This window comes from Selaginella moellendorffii, unplaced genomic scaffold, assembly GCF_000143415.4.
Source record: "Selaginella moellendorffii unplaced genomic scaffold, v1.0 SELMOscaffold_48, whole genome shotgun sequence".
Classification (NCBI taxonomy): domain Eukaryota; kingdom Viridiplantae; phylum Streptophyta; class Lycopodiopsida; order Selaginellales; family Selaginellaceae; genus Selaginella; species Selaginella moellendorffii.
In genome coordinates, this window is record NW_003314309.1 from 305,128 (window position 1) to 321,559 (window position 16,432).

Here is a 16,432-nt window from a genome sequence, read left to right on the forward strand (position 1 = left end):
CAACAAACGAATAGACTGTCCGAATTTGAGAAATTGCCTGCAAGTCAGTCTGGAGTAAGAAATTTAGTCTGGAAGTCTACGTACTTACTCCTTCAACGATGTTTCCCGCTTTGTCGTATTCCTTCTGGGTCTTCGATGAAACGCCAGTGATGACATGAGCGTAGAGACCTCCAGCTAGAATGACCACCGGTACGGTTGCCAGCGTCAAAAGTCCGAGCTGCCACACAGTTGCAAATCCCAATGCGATGCCTCCAAAAAACGTGGAAACGTGATGGATGAGGACTCCCATCTACGAAAGAGCAAAAGAGAGAGGGAAGAAACATCACATCTACAAACTATTGAATGAAAGCGAAAGAGATAAAAAAGAAAGGCTATTAAAGTACTCACTTTCTCGCTTATAGCCTGCTGGATGAGCAAAGTGTTGGAGGAAATGCTGCTAACGAGCTCCCCAGTCCTCGCGTCGTCGCGATCGAAGAACGAGATATCGTGCCGCAGGATTGCCTCCAAGTAGCTGATCCTGATCTTCCTGCATTGCCGCTCTCCGGTCTGGATCCAGCACGCAACCTCTGCAACATCAGAGCTAGGAATTCCTCCCATTCTTTCAAGAACAAAATCCCTCTACCTAGCCAAGACGCGCCAAAGAGGATCAATCCCAGATACAAGAAATCCAATGCCACCTGATCGATCGCGAGCACGATCACGAGAGATCACAACGAAATATCCATACCTTGGACACGCTGTGATACATGTGCCGAAGATCCTTGTCCGATCCAAGAACATGAGCCAATCGTCCGAAGGAGAAGAAGAAAATCGGCAGCGCCAGGCCGTGCGCGATGGCGCCGAGCGATCCCAGCGCCATGAGCAAGTGGTCGCATCGATCGGCAAAGAAGAAGAGCTTGTGGAGCGGCGCCAAGGATGAGGGCGGTCCATCGCTATTGAGCCCTAAAGATTTGGAGCCACTGGCGTTGGCATTTCCACTTACATTCCTTCTAGTCATTACAATGCGTATGGAACGATCAACTTTCCTCCACTGGAGGATCCCAGATAAAGAGCGTTCTAGCTCAAAGAAGAAGAACGATCGAGTAAGAGAGAGAGAGAACTCTCTTTCCAGGGAGGTGAAAACTAGAAAACAAAGAAATCTCTAAGCTTTTGCAAATTTGATTCTTCCAGCCAAGCTACACACAAAAAAGAAGAAGTGAAGATCACAGCTAAGTAGCGAGATCCCTCGCTAGTGTTTTTTTTCTTCTTCTCTTTCTTTGCGAGATTTGTCGGTTGTCTGCCCAGGATCCAGCATCTTCGACATGTGACGAGACTCGTTCATCGAACATGAGATCTTCAAAGCTCTTGACTTGGTATCAAAGAAACCAAAGAAAAACCAAGAACTTTGTCCGAGAAGTTGACAAAAAAATGGTTTTTTTTTTTTTTGTGTGTGTGTTCTTCATCAGCTAGCTCGGAGAACTGTGCTGCTGCTGCAATTTTATAAGATGCGAGTAAGCACCATCGGCTTTCGCGACGAGCTCCCAGTGACTTCCCTGCTCCACGATGGTTCCATCCTGGATCACCGCGATCTTGTCCGCGTTTCGTATCGTGGACAAGCGATGAGCAACCACGATGGTCGTCCGGCCTTTCATCAACCTGTCCAGCGCCTCCTGGACGATGTGCTCCGACTCGGCATCCAGCGCGCTGGTGGCCTCGTCCAGCAGGAGGATCGTCGGGTTCTTGAGCACTGCTCGAGCGATCGCCACCCTTTGCTTCTGTCCACCCGAGAGCTGCGCTCCTCGCTCGCCGACGCTGGTTTTGTAGCCATCCGGCAGCGCGCTGATGAAGTTGTGAGCGTTTGCTGCTGTTGCTGCCTCGATGATCTCGCTCTCCGTCGCGTCTTCCTTGCCGTAGCGGATGTTTTCCTGGATCGACGTCGCAAAGAGAGCCGGTTCTTGCTGGACGAGGCCGACGAAGCGCCTGTATGATCGTAAGTTGAGGAGCCTGATGTCCTTGCCATCCACCAAAACTTTCCCTGCCACTGGATCGTAGAACCTCTCGACTAGTGAGATGACCGAGCTCTTCCCGGACCCGCTAGCTCCAACTATCGCCAGGCTCTGGCCGATGTGAACCTTCAAGTTTAAGTTCTTGAAGATGGTAACTTCCGGCCTTGTTGGATAGTAAAAGTCCACGCTTCTAAGCTCGATCTCTCCCTTCATGTTCTTGACAGTCTCGGCACTCGGATCGTCCGGGTTAATCTCTGTTTTTCTGTCCAGAATCGCAAACACCGACTTGAGAGCCTGGCCACCTTTCACAATGTCTGGACTTAAGCCGAGTGACTCCCCTATACCGTTGGAGGTGATAACCAGCACGAGGAAGGCTTTGATGGCGTTGCCAAAGCTTGCTTTGCCATCTCGGACGACCAAACCGGCGTACCAGAGCCCGAGACCGAACGAGGCGAACAGGAAGAAGGAGCCGACACCATAGCCAATTCCCGCTATCTGTCCTCGAACGAAGCTACTCCTCTTCGGGACTTCGAGTTCGTCAGTAACTAGCTCGACCATCTTGGCCTCGGCGTTGAATGCTGCCACCGTTCGTATGTTGCTCACGGCCTCGCCGGTTAGCTTGGTAGCTCGCTCGTGAGCCTTTTCAATGTTCCCGGCAAAGCCTTTCAGGAACATTTGCTGGATAGTACACAAAATTCAAGTTTAAAGAGCCGCGAAAGATGAAGCATCACGTAAACCACGTACCTCCGAGATGCCCGAGGCGACGAGTAGAGGCAGCGAAGCAGTGACGACAAGTGCTATCCTCCATTCCACAATGAACGCTATAAGGAAAGCTGATACCAAGAGTGACGAGTTTTGGAGGATAATAGCAACTCTATCTCCCATGGTGGCTCTAACAAAACCCGCATTGGTCGATAGCTTGGAGGCAATCTGACTGCTGCCGTTCTCGTCACGATCGAACCAGCTCACCTCAAATCTTGTGACGGCTATAAGACGAAACAAAGAAAAACAAAACGTAAGAAAATCTGTGGATAAGTGAGAAAACTATAGTACCTGTGAACATGAGTTCTCGGATACGCTTTGTAAGGCTCTCTCCAGTTACTCCAAACGAGTAGTGCAAGAGGGAGTGTATCATCCCCACACTGACGCCTATGCAGACGAAGATGATGGAGTATTTTTGCACTTCGGACTTCATGTAGCTCTTGTCCGGATTGTAATAGATGCTTAAGACGCTGCTGATGATCATCGCAAACACCGGATTTACGAGCCCCGCCACAACCGCCGCTGCGCTTCCGAGAAGAAGAAATGGCCATTCTGCTGCGTTGAGCTTCAGGAGTCTAAAGAAGTAGGAGCCTTTTTTCTCGTGCGCTTCAAGCTCAACACCTTCGACCAGTCCGTCTGACTTTGTGCTTGACTGCCGGCTTATGAAGCTCCTGACTCTTGAAAAACTTATCAGGCCGCTATGCTCTGCACTGCTTCTTCTCATCGAGGTCGATCCAGCTTGAGACTTGAGAGATTGCCTGCAAGAACAGAGAGCAAAGTATAGTACGTTAAAAATCCAACATTTCTCAAACCTTTCGTCTCGAGCAACTTCTCTGGCCATGTTTTGGAGGTGTACTAACGTCGCGTATGCTCCCCCGTCACCTCTAGAGGACAGCTCGTCATGAGTCCCAAGCTCCACAATCTTTCCTTCTTGGACGACGGCGATAGTGTCGGCGTTTTGAACCGTGGAGAGACGATGCGCGATGATCACGGTCGTGTGTCCGTGCATGAGCTTGTCCAGAGCATCCTGGACAACATGCTCGGACTCTGCGTCCAAAGCACTGGTTGCTTCGTCGAAGAGAAGAATGGAGGGATTCTTCAAGATGGCTCTCGCGATTGCTATACGTTGTTTCTGACCGCCCGAGAGCTGGACACCTCTCTCTCCAGCCTGGAAGATCGAAGCAATGAAAAGAAGTATTTCTCCCTGCGAACTAATTCACAGCATACCTGAGTCTCATATCCGTCTGGAAGCTGTGAGATAAAGCTGTGAGCGTTTGCTGCTTTTGCGGCGTCCTCGATCTCTTCCCTGGTTGCTGATGGTTTACCGTAAAGGATATTGTTTCGTATAGTCGTGGCAAACAAAGCAGGCTCCTGATTTACAAGCCCGATTTGAGATCTTAACCATTTGAGATCCAAAGTTCTGATGTCGTGACCATCAACAAGAATTCTCCCTGATAAAAGAAAGTCAGATTAGTGAGTAATGTAATCATAAGACTGAACTGAAATATTACCTGAGCTCGGATCATAAAAGCGCTCTATAAGCGACACAACCGTGCTTTTCCCTGAGCCACTACCGCCAACGATCGCAACACATTTTGCTGCCGGGATCGATAAAGAAAAGCCTTCAAAGACTTTTATATCCGGTCGTGAGGGATAGCTAAAGTGCACGTCCTGGAGGTCAACACGTCCTTCAACTATGGATAGTGTTTCGCCTTTCGAGCTGGTGTTGATAGTTGGCTTGTGATTGATCGCCTTTAAGATTGTCTGCGTCGCTGCTCTCGCTTTAGCGAGAGCACCAATACTCGGAGAGGCCTGTCCCAAGGAACTGCAAGGAAAAAAACACGAAAAGAAAGCATTCTCTAAGTTTCACAGGAGCGATAAGTATTAAAGCATGATACTTACATACCACCGATAAGAACGGCGAAAATCGTCGACAAAACCGAGCCTCCGGTGGCATCTCCCTTCCTGACGAGGACTCCACCGTACCACAGGAGCAAGGCCCATGCACAGAACATGGTTCCATACAGTCCTCCAACTCCAAAGCCTTTGGCAGCTCCACTTTTGTATCCCAGCTTCAATGATTTCTTGAGAGCATTTGTATAAGCAGCGAGGGCCTTCGTTTCACCGACAAAGGAGTAAACTGTACGTATTTGAGCGGTCATCTGGAAATAAGAAAAGAATAAACTTTAACTCTCATACGTCAACTCTACAAGCTAAAGACTACGAAAGAAACACAAAAATACCTCTTCTACAATGTTTCCTGGCTCAGTATCAGCCTGGCCTTTTGACGCAATCCCTGTGATAGCTTTGGTATAGAATCCCCCTACTACAGCAATCACGGGAAGAATGGCCAAAGTTACAAGGCCAAGCTGCCAAACGGTAGCAAAACCGACAACGAATCCGCCAATAAATGTACTGACAAAGTGTAGGAATCCTCCCATCTACACGAACAGTCTGTGTTAGCTAGCGGAAGAAACCCGGAAGAAAAACTCACCTTTTCACCAATTGCCTCTTGAATTGTTAACATGTTGCCCGAAAGATTGTCAACGATATCACCTGTTCGAGCCTCGAGATCGAAGTAAGAGATGTCTTGCTTGAGCATGGCTTCCAGGTAGACGATCCTCATTCTGGAGACTTGACGCTCACCAGCTTGCATCCAAAGCGCTACCTCTGCAGTCAAGAAAAGCTTTTAGCTCCCCAAGATCGCAAAAGCCATATAGATTACAAACCAGCCCAGGAGGCAAACAAGATAGCGATTCCCAGATACACGAAGTACAAAGAGTACTGGAAGAAGAACAGAGCTGTTTCAAGCAAGAGAGAAAGAGTCAAAGAAGTACCTGTGATACTTGGCGATACATTTCTTGTGGATCGCTGGCCAGACTTCCAAAACTATTGAGCAGCTTCCCGAAGAGGAGGAGGAAGATTGGGAGGGCAACTCCGTGAGCCACAGCTCCGATAGTTCCCCCAAACATGAAAGCACAGTCGACACCATCGGCAAACGCGAAGATCTTGAGCAAGGGGACGCTGGCCTGCTTCTCCTCCTCCATTTTCTTCTCGGAGGAGATGGAGTTGTCCTCCATCGTCCTGTCGAGCCTCTCCGATTTCTTGTCAAAAGCGGTCTTCTCGGATGCTACTTCTTTCCTGGAGTTGCCGCTAACTTCAATACCTTCCATGATCTCCTAAAAGTGAGAAAGGAGAGAAAGGTAACAATCAGCCGTTGGTACGAAGAGTTTTAAGTCAAACACTTGGCTCAGCTCTCACGAAACAAAGTCTTAGTAACCCACGTAAGCTCGGTAAGAATTTCCACAGCGTTTGCACGGAAGAGAATCCTTACCTGAGAGTCGATCCAAATGCGATGCCCGTGAATAGCGCAGCGAGAAAGAATCCGCGACAAAGCCAAATCAAACACGAATGGAACAATAACAATAACAATCGATCCACTGGAGATTAAAAAATCACGCTCCACAGTGGCGCGATTTGGAAGCATTCGTGTCATTGCGCCTCGGCTTCTAGAAATCCCCCTTCTAAACCCTAAATCTGGGGTCCAGTCCACGTGGCAGGTTCTAAGAAGTCCACGTGGCACTTTATGGGCAGTCAGCGTGGCACAATGTCGAACGTTCTGGCAGACGATTTCCAGGTTAGCGTGGGAGCTGTCGTTCGTCAAAAGCTGGCACACGCAGAGAGAGAGGGATCGAGGAGCTAGGGTTTTGGATGGGCAATGGAAGAGGAGGCAGTGACCGAGGAGGAGGCGCTCGCTCTCAAGCGATTCAAGGGCGTGATCCTGGCGCGGGGCTATCACTACCCGCAGCGCGGCGACGATCACACGCTCCTGCGCTTCCTCCGCGCCAGGGCGCTCGACATCAGCAAGGCCGCCCAGATCTACGGGGACTACGTCAAGTGGCGCCGCGATAATCACATCGATTCCTTGCTCCAAGTGCGATCCAATCGATCGAGTCTTCCTTCCATGCATCGATTCATGCGCTGTGTGTTTTGTGACCTTCCAGACATTCACATTCCCGGAGCTGGATGCTGTCTTGGCAGCTTGGCCGCAAAACTGGCACAAGACTGATAGATTTGGCCGACCGATCAACATCCAGCTTCTCTCGAGGTACTTGAAAGCGTTTCTACTTTTGAGAGAGAGAAAAGAAAGAGAAGAGATGATCAATCACCATAGCTAAGATCTTTCTCTTCTTCTAGATTGAGAATCCAGGAGGTGTTCCACGCTACCACCGAGGAGAGACTTTTGAAGAGAGCTCTTTGGGTGTGGGAAGAGCTCCACGAAGTGAAGCTACCGGCGTGTTCTAAAGCCGCTGGCCACCAAGTTGGCCGCGCTACAATCATCGTGGATCTCAAAGATATCGTAAGCACATAGATTGGTTATATATGATCGATCGATCGATACCTTTGCTTGCTGTGACACAGCCTTTGGGAACCATCACCAATGCTCATGGACGCCGGGTGCTGATCAAGATGGCTCAAATCTTCTCGCGCTACTATCCCGAGTACCTCGGCCGACTCATCATCGTCAATGCTCCGGCCGCTTTCAAGGTGCTGTGGGAGATCCTCTTGCCTTTCATCGATGTTCCAACGCAAAAGAGAATTGGGATCCACAGGGGGAACGGGCTGGCCGATTTGCTCAGCGTGGTCGCGCCAGAGAACCTCCCTTGCTTTCTCGGTGGCTCTTGCAAGTGTCCCCAAGGCTGCGAGAACTCTTTAACCGGACCATGGAGCGACAAAGTTGACGCTCAACAGCGAATGTAAACAACGAGATGAAAAGATTTTTTTTGAGAAATCCGAGTTGCAAAGAAACTCACAGCAGGGCTTTTGCAATCATCCAGCCTCGGATCTTCACACCGCTCGTCTCGTCCTGTACGTTTAGTAGCGGCTGGAAGAACTCCAAATGTAACAACGCAAACCTTTGCTGTGATCAAAGTAGCTCGTTGATGGGATTGACGGTGAGAAAGCCCGACATCGTCTTGCCGCTCGTCATGCGCAGGCCATCGATGATACAGCTCCAAGTCGAGCCCAACGCGCCAATGAAAAAGTCCGACTCGGCTGCCATGAGCAAGTTTACGAAGGCGTTGTCAAAGTTACGTCTCTTGCCCAGTTGAGCCATGTACGCGGCCATGCTTGTGCTCCCGGACTGCCTTGTGATGTTGGTGAAGTAGAAGTTCCAGTCCGTGTAGCTCCGGCTTTCCTCCACAACGTTCTGTCCAGCACAAACACTACATTTAAGCTATATCAAACTATATGCATGTAAATTACCTCCATTTCTGTGGAGAGCCATATGCCTCGGACGTGAGGAAACGCCCGCTTGAGATGCTCTGCGAGTTTCATGTACTCCGGAAACGCAAATACTCGCATTTCCGAGCCTTTGTCTCCTTGTCTAACGTGCATGCTTACAAGAGGCCGCGGAATCCATGGTCCCAGACTACTCCACACCAGCTTTTCTATGGGTGTCCGCTCCGGCTGAGCGTACTGTACCTATATAGTAGAAAACGTTACGAGACGCGGTACTTGGCACAAAAAACAAACCTTTGGCCATTCTCGTGGAACTAAATCCAAAGCTATCTCGGCGGCTTTAACTCCAAATGCATCGTGGCGAGCACGGTTGAGTAAATTACACAAGTTTTCGCTTGGAGACCGCATCAAGTATCGGAGAGCCTTCAGAGAAAACAAAAAAAAAAAAAACAGACAGAAGATCTGAAAACGACGTACAAAAAATGATCAATAAATACCTGAGTCCTCCACCATCTTCGGTCTTGTGCTTTGTAACCCGACAAAAGACTACCATCGAGTTCGACTGTCCGTTGTATCGATTCCCATGGTCTGCCCCAGGTGCTTCAAAAACGCAATAGGAAAATCAAAACGGGCTTTGAAAGACGAAAACAAAGATAGGTGAGAAAACTCACGTTGGAACCGGCACTTCCTTCCAAACGATAAATGGGGGATAGTTCTTGCTGCTCGTAAGTATTCCTTCTCGCCACGCAGACTTTAGCATGGAAAGTTTTAATGCACGATCTATGCATTCGTTTGAAGCTTCTGCTGCAAAGTAGCACGACCACCGCGAATGGCTTGACCCTGCCCAGATATCAGTTCTTTACATGACACAAGGCACAGTATACGTACCAGTACATCCGCTGTGATTGGCTCCGTGGTAGTCTTTCGTTACTAAAACTCTTCCTTCTCGCAAGGCAACTGCCAGAAGTCCAGTCATAGCCACGAGCTCCGCACCAACACCAATTGAGCTCCTAGTCTTCTGGCTTTCCCAGTCTGCCAGGAGGAACTTTGCGCTGCTGCAATTTCGCGGATGTTGATTGAGCCATATGTCGCGTTGTGCTCGTCGAGTTAAAGGAAGATTGTCCTCGTCACCACCTTGAATCTTCGAGATAGAGATCGACCTTTAGCTGGCTCCCAATCAAGAAAAAGTATAAGTAAGCTCTACTAACCCAAGGCGGGTACGGTCCTTGTAATCTGGCTTTGGTCGAGAGCATTTCTTCTCCATCGTCTTCAACAGATAAGCCCCCTCCCAGCTCTAGACCGAGCGCACCTTTCCAAAGTGTCCACAGGGGTCGCCTTCCATCGTGTTGGCGAGAGTCCAGCCTGGTGAAGTCTTCGCTGCTTTTCTTACAGTCCTGAAAGTGAGGCGCTGGTATATCCGATCCCGCGGCTCTAGCACCTTGATCCAAAGTCTTGCTCCAAAGATCTAGCAGAATTCTTACTCGATTGTCGTCGCTATGGATTTCACTGGTAGCATTATCTGTTCCTGATCAAATGCAGAAACAAGTCAGTACCAGCTCGAGTAAAGGTAATTCAGCACAGAAATACCAGCATAGATGACGGGAGCCAGAAATCCATAAGGAGCATACTTGTTCACGTTGTCAAACAAAATGATCATACACAGTAAGGTGATGATCATAAAGCACCAAGGACCTTGAAGCTCAACCGGCGGCCGCCTGGAAACCATCCCCGGAGACCTTGTAATGAGATTGAAAAAGTGATGCATCGATGAAGCCCTCCAAAGGGTTGAACCACTTCATGCTGAGTGAATCAGTCGTCGATCAAGCACCAGAATGCACGTAAAAGAAGACAACAGAAAGAAAACGCACAAGCTTCCTCAAATCTTGCCAAAATCTACGTTGCTTAAAACATAAGAAGTCCCAGCAGCATAAGGAACGGTCACGAGCAAACACATGGAACGTTGTTAGACCTCAGGCTCAAAAAAGTTACGTACCAGCCGTTTAATGCATGTTGTTGCAGCTCGCGACCTCTCCAAGCGAAAACTGTAAAACTTCCCAAGCAGACAAAAGAAATAAACAAATCGGGAAGTGCTACAAAACAACTGAACGTACCAAGGAGGTTTTGTGTCTCTAGGACTCTCCATCCCAAACCTGTCATAGCGCTCGCACCGACCTGGATAAGACCATTCGTGGCGTTGGTGTTTGGACGCATTTAGTTGTGGCAGTCAACAGATGTCGTCTGAAGAAAACTCCAAGTTGCTGATATTCTATTTGAAATTGCGAGTGAAGTCTCACTCGATCCTCGTCAGTCATGTTATCAGCAGCTGCTTGCTTGAACTACACAAAACAGGAAACAAAAAAAAAACTCAAAAGTAAACAAAGAAACGCGTTGATGTCTGGTGATTGAAATGAGCGCTACGTACCCACAATAAGGAGTACCAAAGATTCCCAGCTTTTCTGCTTTCTATGGAAATCAAATCGCGGAGGAAAGAAAAACTCGCACAAATCGAATCCATTTCATTGTCAAAGAAAAACCGGTAAGAACTGACAAAGAAAGTGCTGTGGAACAATTACGTACCATAAGCCTTCAATGCATCGCCGGTGAGGCGACAAATCCTCCACTCGGGCAGCACGAGGGCCCCCATTTCCTGGTAAAACTTGATAGCATTCTCGTTCCAATCCAAAACGCACCACTCCACTCGGCCAAGCCCGCGGTTGGCAGCTTCCTTGGCAACTGTCCGGAGAAGAATTCTTCCAAGTCCTTGCCTTCTATACGGCTCCCTGACGAACAAGTCCTCGATGTAGAGACCCGGCTTGGCCAGGAAAGTGGAGTAATTCGGGAAGAACAGCACGAAGCCAGCCACGATCCTGCCGCTGTCGCTGGTGAAGAAATCCTTGTCTGGATCGGCTATTTCGGCGCCGATCTCCACTTCTGGAACAAAATTTCGATTGAATGCCTGAGGATATTTCGGCCAAAACCACGCACCTTGAGAAGCCAGACAGTCCCCAGCAGCAGCATTGCTAGCGCTGGATCGCGAAATCTCAAGCAGCAGCACAGTGAGGCCCTGGAACGCCGGCGCGTTGAAGAGCGTCGACCGGTACTGCTCCTCGGTGCCAACGCAGGCGTCGGCCAGGCGCTCAAACTTCGCGAGCTGCGCGATCATGGACGCAATGTAGGGCACGTCCCGGGGCGACGCGATGCGCACAGACGCCGTGGCCATAGCTGAGCTCCACAAAATTTTAGGGCTCTTCGCAATTTTAGGGTTTCTCGTTTAAAACATCCCCTTTAAAAAGTATCTTACACTATAAAGTAGCGAAGAGAAAGAGAAAAAGATTTTGTTTACACAGGAGAGAGAAGAGTGTGTGTGTGTGTGTGTGTGTTCTTCGTTATCGTAGCGCTAGCGCCACTTCGTGTAACCTCTGTAAACATCCCACCCAGTCTCTGGCTCCTTCCTCTTGATCGCCGAGGCCTGATGAAACATTCGCATTTGCTCGTCCAGCGATGAAATCCCGTAGTTTTGCCGAGCTTGATCCGGATGATGATCGCTCAAGTTCGCCGCCGCCGCCGCCGCCGCTGCTGCTGCCGCCGCCGCCGCCGCTACTGCTGGATCCGGCCCAGTGTTTAGATCCAAGCTCCTCCTTCCCCAAGCTCCAGCCGAGCCAGACGAGGCGTCCACTGCTCCTCCTCCGGCGTGATCTCCCGGCATGAAGTAAGGTGGCGGCCGTCCAAAAGCTCCCGAGTTTGAGGTGATCGTCGAGAGCGATGGAGCTGGGATGGACGAGGACGCGACGTAAGGTGACGGAGCCACGAACGTCGCCGCCGCCGCGGAGAATGGGAAGCTCGAGTTGAAAGAGAAGCCTGGATACGAGTAGAGCGCCGCTGCTGCCGCCGCTGCCGCTGCCGCTTGAGGATTTTGCTGGTAGCTTCCGAGAGCCGAGGATGATGGAACGCCGGCACCACCGCCACCACCTCCGGCTGCTGCTGCCGCTGCCGCCGCTGCTGCTCGATACAAGTCCGTCGAGAAGGAGCCTCCATTCACGAAAGGATGCTGCTGCTGCTGCTGCTGCTGGGTGGAGTAAGAAGCGCTTTGCTGATCGGTTCTTCCGGTGGTGGTGGCGCCACCGCCACTGGAAACTCCTGGATAGCCTGGAATCCCAGCTCCCGGAACTGAGGAGAACCACGAGACGTTGAGAAGCTCACCGCCTCCACCGTTGGCATTCATCACCGGGTTGCTGCTGCTGCTAGCTTTCGGCTTGGTGGTGAGGTTCCTGAAGAACATTTCCTCGCCGCCGGCACCAACGCCAGCAGCGGCGGGATGATCTTCAAAGGCCGGACCGTCGTTTAAGTCGAAGTTTCTCAGCGTTGATGTGCTTGAGCTTGCTCCTCCCGGGGGCCTCAGGCGTAAAGAGCCGCCTTCTTCGCTCTCCTGGTTGAGATCCAAGGCCGCTGCCGCCGCCACCTTCTTCTCGGCTCCACCGGCGGAGGAAGTGTTGGGAAAGCCGGAGAGGAAGCTCCGGGCAGCAGCGGGAGCTGCATCCATCTCCGCCACCATCCCGAAACCCGAGTCATCGCCTTCGGCTACGTTGAGATCGATGTCGAGGAAAGCTTTTCCTTTCTTTTCCGCTGGACGGAACGCGCTCGTTGCTGCCGAGCCTTTCCATCCGGCCGCGTCCTTACTGGCCTTCAAAGAGCTGGGAGGAATGAAAGTCCTCGTGGAAGCCATCACTGCTATAGGTGCCGATAGAGAGCTGAAAGGTGGTGGCGCCGGAAGAGGATTGGTCGGAAGTGGAGTAAACATCTGTCCTGAGGCTATTGCTGGTGGTGGAGAATCCTCCGCCGGGAAGCCTTCGTTTAAGTCGAACAAAGGCCTAGCACCCCCACCACCACTTTCGCCTCCTCCGTTATCATCTTCGCCTAGAGCTTCCTCCATTGGAGTATCCTGTGCTGCTGCTGGTTGGAGTTCTTGCTGGTTCTCATCCGAGGTGATCATCGGCTCAGCAGTAGAAACTTCAGCTCCAGGCTGTGAGGCTGCCTGTTCTTCCGAAGCTCGCTGTTGCTGGCTCTCTTCCACCGCGTCGGTATCAGCACCGGCGCGTGGCTTTGCACCGCCATAGCCCTCCTCGATCTCTTTCGCCACCATCCTCGCCACCTCGAGAGGATCCTCCTCGGAACTCGGGCTCTCTCCAGCCTTAGCAGCAGCGTCCGACTTTGCAGTATCCAGGGGCTTCTCGGCCGCGGGCTTCACTTCCACAGCATTCCTCTCAGCGCCACGTCTCGCTTCGTCCGCCGAAACATCATCCGATGTCCGTGAGCTCTGCCGCCTCAAGTTGTCCGTTTTCACTGGCTCTTGAGCTCCGCCATCCTTGACGTCACCGTTCTCCGGAGCGCTGGGTTTCTGTTGCTGCTCCGGCTTCTCGGCAGGACACGCAGCCGACGTCGTTGCTCCTAAGTTGTCGTGCTCCACGTTGATCTCCTCGGTGACTACGCTCCGTGCTGTCGACACTGTGACGCAGCTTCCATCACACTTTAGCATCTCATCGGCGGCCACAGTAGCCAGCAAGCTCATACCTCCGTCGACCACATTAGATGCGTTGTTCTCTCGAGCTGCTTTCTCCGAAGAAGCTTTCCTGGCCTCGGTTCGCTCGGTTTTCTCAGCCGCAGACTTGTCACCACCCCCTCCTCCACCTTTTGATTCGCTTCTGTGCCGCTTGTCCGAGCTGATCTCGTGGTGTTTGCTGGCCTTCCCATGACCGCCGCCACCCTCTCCTAAACCGGAAGAGCTACTCCTGTCCAGCACCTTGGGTGAAGATACCTTGGCGATTACCTGAGAGTCACCATTTGCTCGAGCTGGACTTCTGCCAGGATTTGAAAACCTCAGTATCAAACGCGGGGGCGTATCAGTGTCGCCAGGGGACTTCTCCGATCCAGCAGGCCTCTCGGCTGAGTTCGCGTTGGTCCTGCTCCACATCACAGACTTCCCCGAACCATTTTCCTTTTGAGCGGCAGCCGCGGAAGTATCAACTTTGGACGAGCGGGTCAACTTCGCTTTCACTTCCTCCTTGCAAGCCGATGTCACTGGAGCGCTCGACCACGCAGGACCGTAGTTCTGCGCATGGCTAGCACAGCTCTTCTCCTCCTTCAAGGATAGACCCTGGATCTCGTTAGAACCGCTGTTGTTAGGCGAATTCTCCTTGGAGCTTGCAGTTGTACCAGACTTTGAAGTTGCGGAGCCAACTGATTTGGCCGGCGCCTCCGTGTTGGGCCCGTTCGACGAGGCAAACTTTGTCGAGCTCTTGGCATCCTTCGCGACCGGCTGGAGTGGATCATTCGCCGGGGCCTGCTTGCTCCCCATCTTCTCCCCGGATTGCTTCACCTCCGCCCCGACCCGCTTCTTCCACGTCTCCACCAACTTTCGTGCCTTCTTCTGGATCTCCACCATCCGGTGGCTCTTGAGATTGTTCACAGACTTCCCGACGTGACACGACTTGAGAGCGTCGAGATCCACGGGCAACTTCTGAAGCGCTCGCAGCAAAGTCAGGAGCAACTCGTCGAGCACCTTGTCCAGCTCCGCCGGGTGTCCGCAGTCGCTCCCACTCTTGCCTTTGTGAGCCTCCTGGAGCCAGTCGTCGAGCACGGCCAGGCCACCGAGCTGGACGAGACGGTCGCGGCACTCCTGCTTATCAGTGGAAGCCACGACACCAGCTAGCATGATTCGTCGCGAAGCCACTTCCATCGGCTTCCGGGTGCCGTCATTTCGATCTTGCTGCATCAAGCTCACAAGTTTCTCCACTCCTGCCACGCTGCAGAGCCCACCATCCTTGTCAATAATGGAAGCGATCTCCTCCGGCTTTGTCGAGCTCTTGACGAAGCTCGACTCGGAGTCGTCGGCCTTGGCACGCTTGGGGGTGGCAGCGGCAGCGGCGTTGGTGTTGGCGGTGTTGCTACTGGGCTCGTGACCGGAATCACTCCTCTCCCTCTTTTTGCCTTTGGAGCCGCCGACTGGAGTTTGCGGATGCTCCGAGTGAGAGAGAGCCAGTGCTCTTGGCGATCGAGCACCCGGCTGTTGTATAGCAGCTTGCATCTCCAATTTGGTCCTATTAAGTAACTGATCTACTTCTTCCTGATGCTCCTGGAAAAAAAAGAGAAACGAGAAGAGATCAGTAGTGACAAAGAAAAATCCAAACTTTGGAAAGGAAAACACCACTCACATCTGTGTAGTCTCGATCCGTTAGCCACCATAAGCGCTTGTGTGAGGTATCATAAACTCGGCGGCAAACGAACGACGAAACTCCAGAGGGCAGCTCCACACCCTTGCGCAGGAAAGCAACTCGGCACGGATGAAGCAGCGATGCCGCCGGTGTATCATCCTTGTGGAACGAGTAGAAGATCTCGTTGGGCGCCGCGTCGATGGGAACTCCTCTAGCTAGCTTGATGTCCGCTGGACGGTAGAGCCAATTCACTTTAAGCCTTACAGTCGTATCCTTGTCTATCGTCACTTTGCGAAGGATCCCAATGAAAGGGGGCGCGTTCCCGGCCTGGAAGAGAGCGCACTCGCCAACTTCGATCTTTCGCCCGTCCTATAGAACCAAGAAAAAAATTTAAAACAAGCCATGAGATCGGTGAGCACGAATGATAGAGAGGAAGAACAAAAATCTTGGAAGGAAAGAGCTACCTTCGTACAGTAGGAAGAAGATTTGTAGCTGGGGGAATCGATAGCAGCACTTCGAGGCGAGGAAGAAATCTTTCCTGGCAGAGGAGAGAATTTTTCCTTGCTATCGGCTGGCTGCCCATTTGCAACATGTTGCCCATGCATATCATTGCCTACTACCACCGCAAATTCCAAGAAACCAGATCCGGAGGATTGGCATAGCACAACGATCAAGCACGCGACTAAAAACTAGCGAGATTCAGAGAGATTTCGCCTAGATCTGTACAAGACTCGGGAAAATCGATCTACTTTAGAAGGGATTCGTGAAGGAAAACACGCAGCCGCGACCGCTATGTCAAAAATGCGGAGCTGCGACAAAACCCTGGACAGGAACCACGATTTCTCCCCGAAATCCGATCGATTCGCCCTCGCCGTAGCGATTGGGAGCCTTAGAGTGACCAGATCTTGCTCGCGCCAGTCGATGAGCGGCGATTTTTCTCACGACGCCATACCGCCATAGCCACACACTATTACTCTCATCATCACAGAACTAAAAGCCCTTGCCATCCCGGCGCGGCTCCGCCGTTGGATTTCACCCATCCTGGCCGCCGGATACGCGGTCAGCTCGGGTTACTCCGCGGGCAGGTCGGACCGGTAGCTTCCCGGCAGCGGCGCAACGCCGGACTCCAAAGCTCGCGTCCAAGCCAATTAAGTCCGGAGAATTGTGGCCACATGGCCATCCCACAAGGAAGCCACGATTTGGCCATCACTTTTGTCCACCACATATGAGCCAATC

General features: G+C 51.6%; 6 protein-coding genes across 13 annotated transcripts in view; 1 reads left to right on the forward strand and 5 right to left on the reverse strand.

Moving 5' to 3' along the window:
* The window catches only part of LOC112350337 (ABC transporter B family member 10-like), a 2,240-nt gene extending 1,155 nt beyond the window's left edge, over positions 1-1,085 (reverse strand). Inside the window, exons 1-5 of the mRNA XM_024686313.1 lie at positions 728-1,085; positions 623-677; positions 388-566; positions 89-289; positions 5-37 (exon numbers count right to left, since the gene is read on the reverse strand). Of these exons, the coding sequence (XP_024542081.1) occupies positions 5-37; positions 89-289; positions 388-566; positions 623-677; positions 728-997 (738 nt within the window). The 5' untranslated portion in view covers positions 998-1,085. The remainder of the gene's footprint in view (positions 1-4; positions 38-88; positions 290-387; positions 567-622; positions 678-727) is intronic.
* A 247-nt stretch (positions 1,086-1,332) lies between these two features.
* LOC9647463 (ABC transporter B family member 19) lies at positions 1,333-6,256 on the reverse strand. The gene is made up of 12 exons (XM_002981335.2): positions 6,082-6,256; positions 5,585-5,926; positions 5,477-5,531; positions 5,242-5,417; positions 4,991-5,188; positions 4,650-4,909; positions 4,259-4,572; positions 3,975-4,198; positions 3,560-3,915; positions 3,039-3,505; positions 2,730-2,971; positions 1,333-2,663 (listed from the first exon to the last, which is right to left on the reverse strand). Exons 1-12 carry the CDS (start codon positions 6,241-6,243, stop codon positions 1,446-1,448), a joined length of 4,014 nt encoding a protein of 1,337 aa, XP_002981381.2. The 5' UTR covers positions 6,244-6,256; the 3' UTR covers positions 1,333-1,445.
* A 107-nt stretch (positions 6,257-6,363) lies between these two features.
* On the forward strand, positions 6,364-7,577 carry LOC9647464 (sec14 cytosolic factor). 2 transcript variants are annotated; one of them, XM_024686382.1, is made up of 5 exons: positions 6,364-6,681; positions 6,752-6,855; positions 6,945-7,107; positions 7,170-7,295; positions 7,361-7,577. In XM_024686382.1, exons 1-5 carry the CDS (start codon positions 6,466-6,468, stop codon positions 7,487-7,489), a joined length of 738 nt encoding a protein of 245 aa, XP_024542150.1. In that variant the 5' UTR covers positions 6,364-6,465; the 3' UTR covers positions 7,490-7,577. The 2 variants fall into 2 exon arrangements, with proteins under 2 accessions (XP_024542150.1, XP_002981275.1); XM_002981229.2 differs by having other exon boundaries at positions 6,366-6,681; positions 7,170-7,577.
* Positions 7,508-10,255, reverse strand: LOC9647225. Of its 6 annotated transcripts, none has more exons than XM_024686378.1 (11): positions 10,100-10,255; positions 9,982-10,038; positions 9,576-9,703; positions 9,197-9,513; positions 8,877-9,129; positions 8,660-8,828; positions 8,486-8,588; positions 8,283-8,411; positions 8,013-8,231; positions 7,664-7,956; positions 7,508-7,593 (listed from the first exon to the last, which is right to left on the reverse strand). In XM_024686378.1, the coding sequence occupies exons 1-10, from the start codon at positions 10,129-10,131 to the stop codon at positions 7,675-7,677; spliced, it is 1,689 nt and encodes a 562-aa protein (XP_024542146.1). In that variant the 5' UTR covers positions 10,132-10,255; the 3' UTR covers positions 7,508-7,593; positions 7,664-7,674. The 6 variants fall into 6 exon arrangements, with proteins under 6 accessions (XP_024542146.1, XP_024542145.1, XP_002981382.2 ...); XM_024686377.1 differs by having other exon boundaries at positions 7,508-7,614; XM_002981336.2 differs by having other exon boundaries at positions 7,508-7,956; positions 8,013-8,225.
* Positions 10,256-10,484: 229 nt separating this feature from the next.
* Positions 10,485-11,222, reverse strand: LOC9647465 (L-ornithine N5-acetyltransferase NATA1). The gene is made up of 2 exons (XM_002981337.2): positions 10,974-11,222; positions 10,485-10,919 (listed from the first exon to the last, which is right to left on the reverse strand). Exons 1-2 carry the CDS (start codon positions 11,206-11,208, stop codon positions 10,558-10,560), a joined length of 597 nt encoding a protein of 198 aa, XP_002981383.1. The 5' UTR covers positions 11,209-11,222; the 3' UTR covers positions 10,485-10,557.
* A 50-nt stretch (positions 11,223-11,272) lies between these two features.
* LOC9647541 (protein hairless) lies at positions 11,273-16,239 on the reverse strand. Of its 2 annotated transcripts, XM_024686374.1 has the most exons (4): positions 15,661-16,238; positions 15,197-15,565; positions 13,557-15,117; positions 11,273-13,490 (listed from the first exon to the last, which is right to left on the reverse strand). In XM_024686374.1, exons 1-4 carry the CDS (start codon positions 15,799-15,801, stop codon positions 11,386-11,388), a joined length of 4,176 nt encoding a protein of 1,391 aa, XP_024542142.1. In that variant the 5' UTR covers positions 15,802-16,238; the 3' UTR covers positions 11,273-11,385. The 2 variants fall into 2 exon arrangements, with proteins under 2 accessions (XP_024542142.1, XP_002981384.1); XM_002981338.2 differs by having other exon boundaries at positions 11,273-15,117; positions 15,661-16,239.
* Positions 16,240-16,432: the final 193 nt, after the last annotated feature.

Bases quoted from the DNA above. Each gene is read 5' to 3' on its own strand.
- LOC9647464 (XM_002981229.2), top strand. From the start codon at position 6,466: ATGGAAGAGGAGGCAGTGACCGAGGAGGAGGCGCTCGCTCTCAAGCGA. The intron at 6,856-6,944 runs GTACTTGAAAGC...CTCTTCTTCTAG, and splicing joins AACATCCAGCTTCTCTCGAG to ATTGAGAATCCAGGAGGTGT. The intron at 7,108-7,169 runs GTAAGCACATAG...GCTGTGACACAG, and splicing joins TCGTGGATCTCAAAGATATC to CCTTTGGGAACCATCACCAA.
- LOC9647463 (XM_002981335.2), bottom strand. From the start codon at position 6,243: ATGACACGAATGCTTCCAAATCGCGCCACTGTGGAGCGTGATTTTTTA. The intron at 4,199-4,258 runs GTAATATTTCAG...TTCTTTTATCAG, and splicing joins CTTTTATGATCCGAGCTCAG to GGAGAATTCTTGTTGATGGT. The intron at 3,916-3,974 runs GTATGCTGTGAA...TCGATCTTCCAG, and splicing joins CAGACGGATATGAGACTCAG to GCTGGAGAGAGAGGTGTCCA.
- LOC9647225 (XM_024686378.1), bottom strand. From the start codon at position 10,131: ATGGAGAGTCCTAGAGACACAAAACCTCCTTG. The intron at 8,589-8,659 runs GTGAGTTTTCTC...GCGTTTTTGAAG, and splicing joins AAGGAAGTGCCGGTTCCAAC to CACCTGGGGCAGACCATGGG. The intron at 7,957-8,012 runs GTAATTTACATG...TGTGCTGGACAG, and splicing joins GGCTCTCCACAGAAATGGAG to AACGTTGTGGAGGAAAGCCG.
- LOC9647541 (XM_002981338.2), bottom strand. From the start codon at position 15,801: ATGCATGGGCAACATGTTGCAAATGGGCAGCCAGCCGATAGCAAGGAA. The intron at 15,566-15,660 runs GTAGCTCTTTCC...TTGGTTCTATAG, and splicing joins CTTCTTCCTACTGTACGAAG to GACGGGCGAAAGATCGAAGT. The intron at 15,118-15,196 runs GTGAGTGGTGTT...TTTTTTTTCCAG, and splicing joins CGGATCGAGACTACACAGAT to GAGCATCAGGAAGAAGTAGA.
- LOC9647465 (XM_002981337.2), bottom strand. From the start codon at position 11,208: ATGGCCACGGCGTCTGTGCGCATCGCGTCGCCCCGGGACGTGCCCTAC. The intron at 10,920-10,973 runs GTGCGTGGTTTT...ATTTTGTTCCAG, and splicing joins GGACTGTCTGGCTTCTCAAG to AAGTGGAGATCGGCGCCGAA.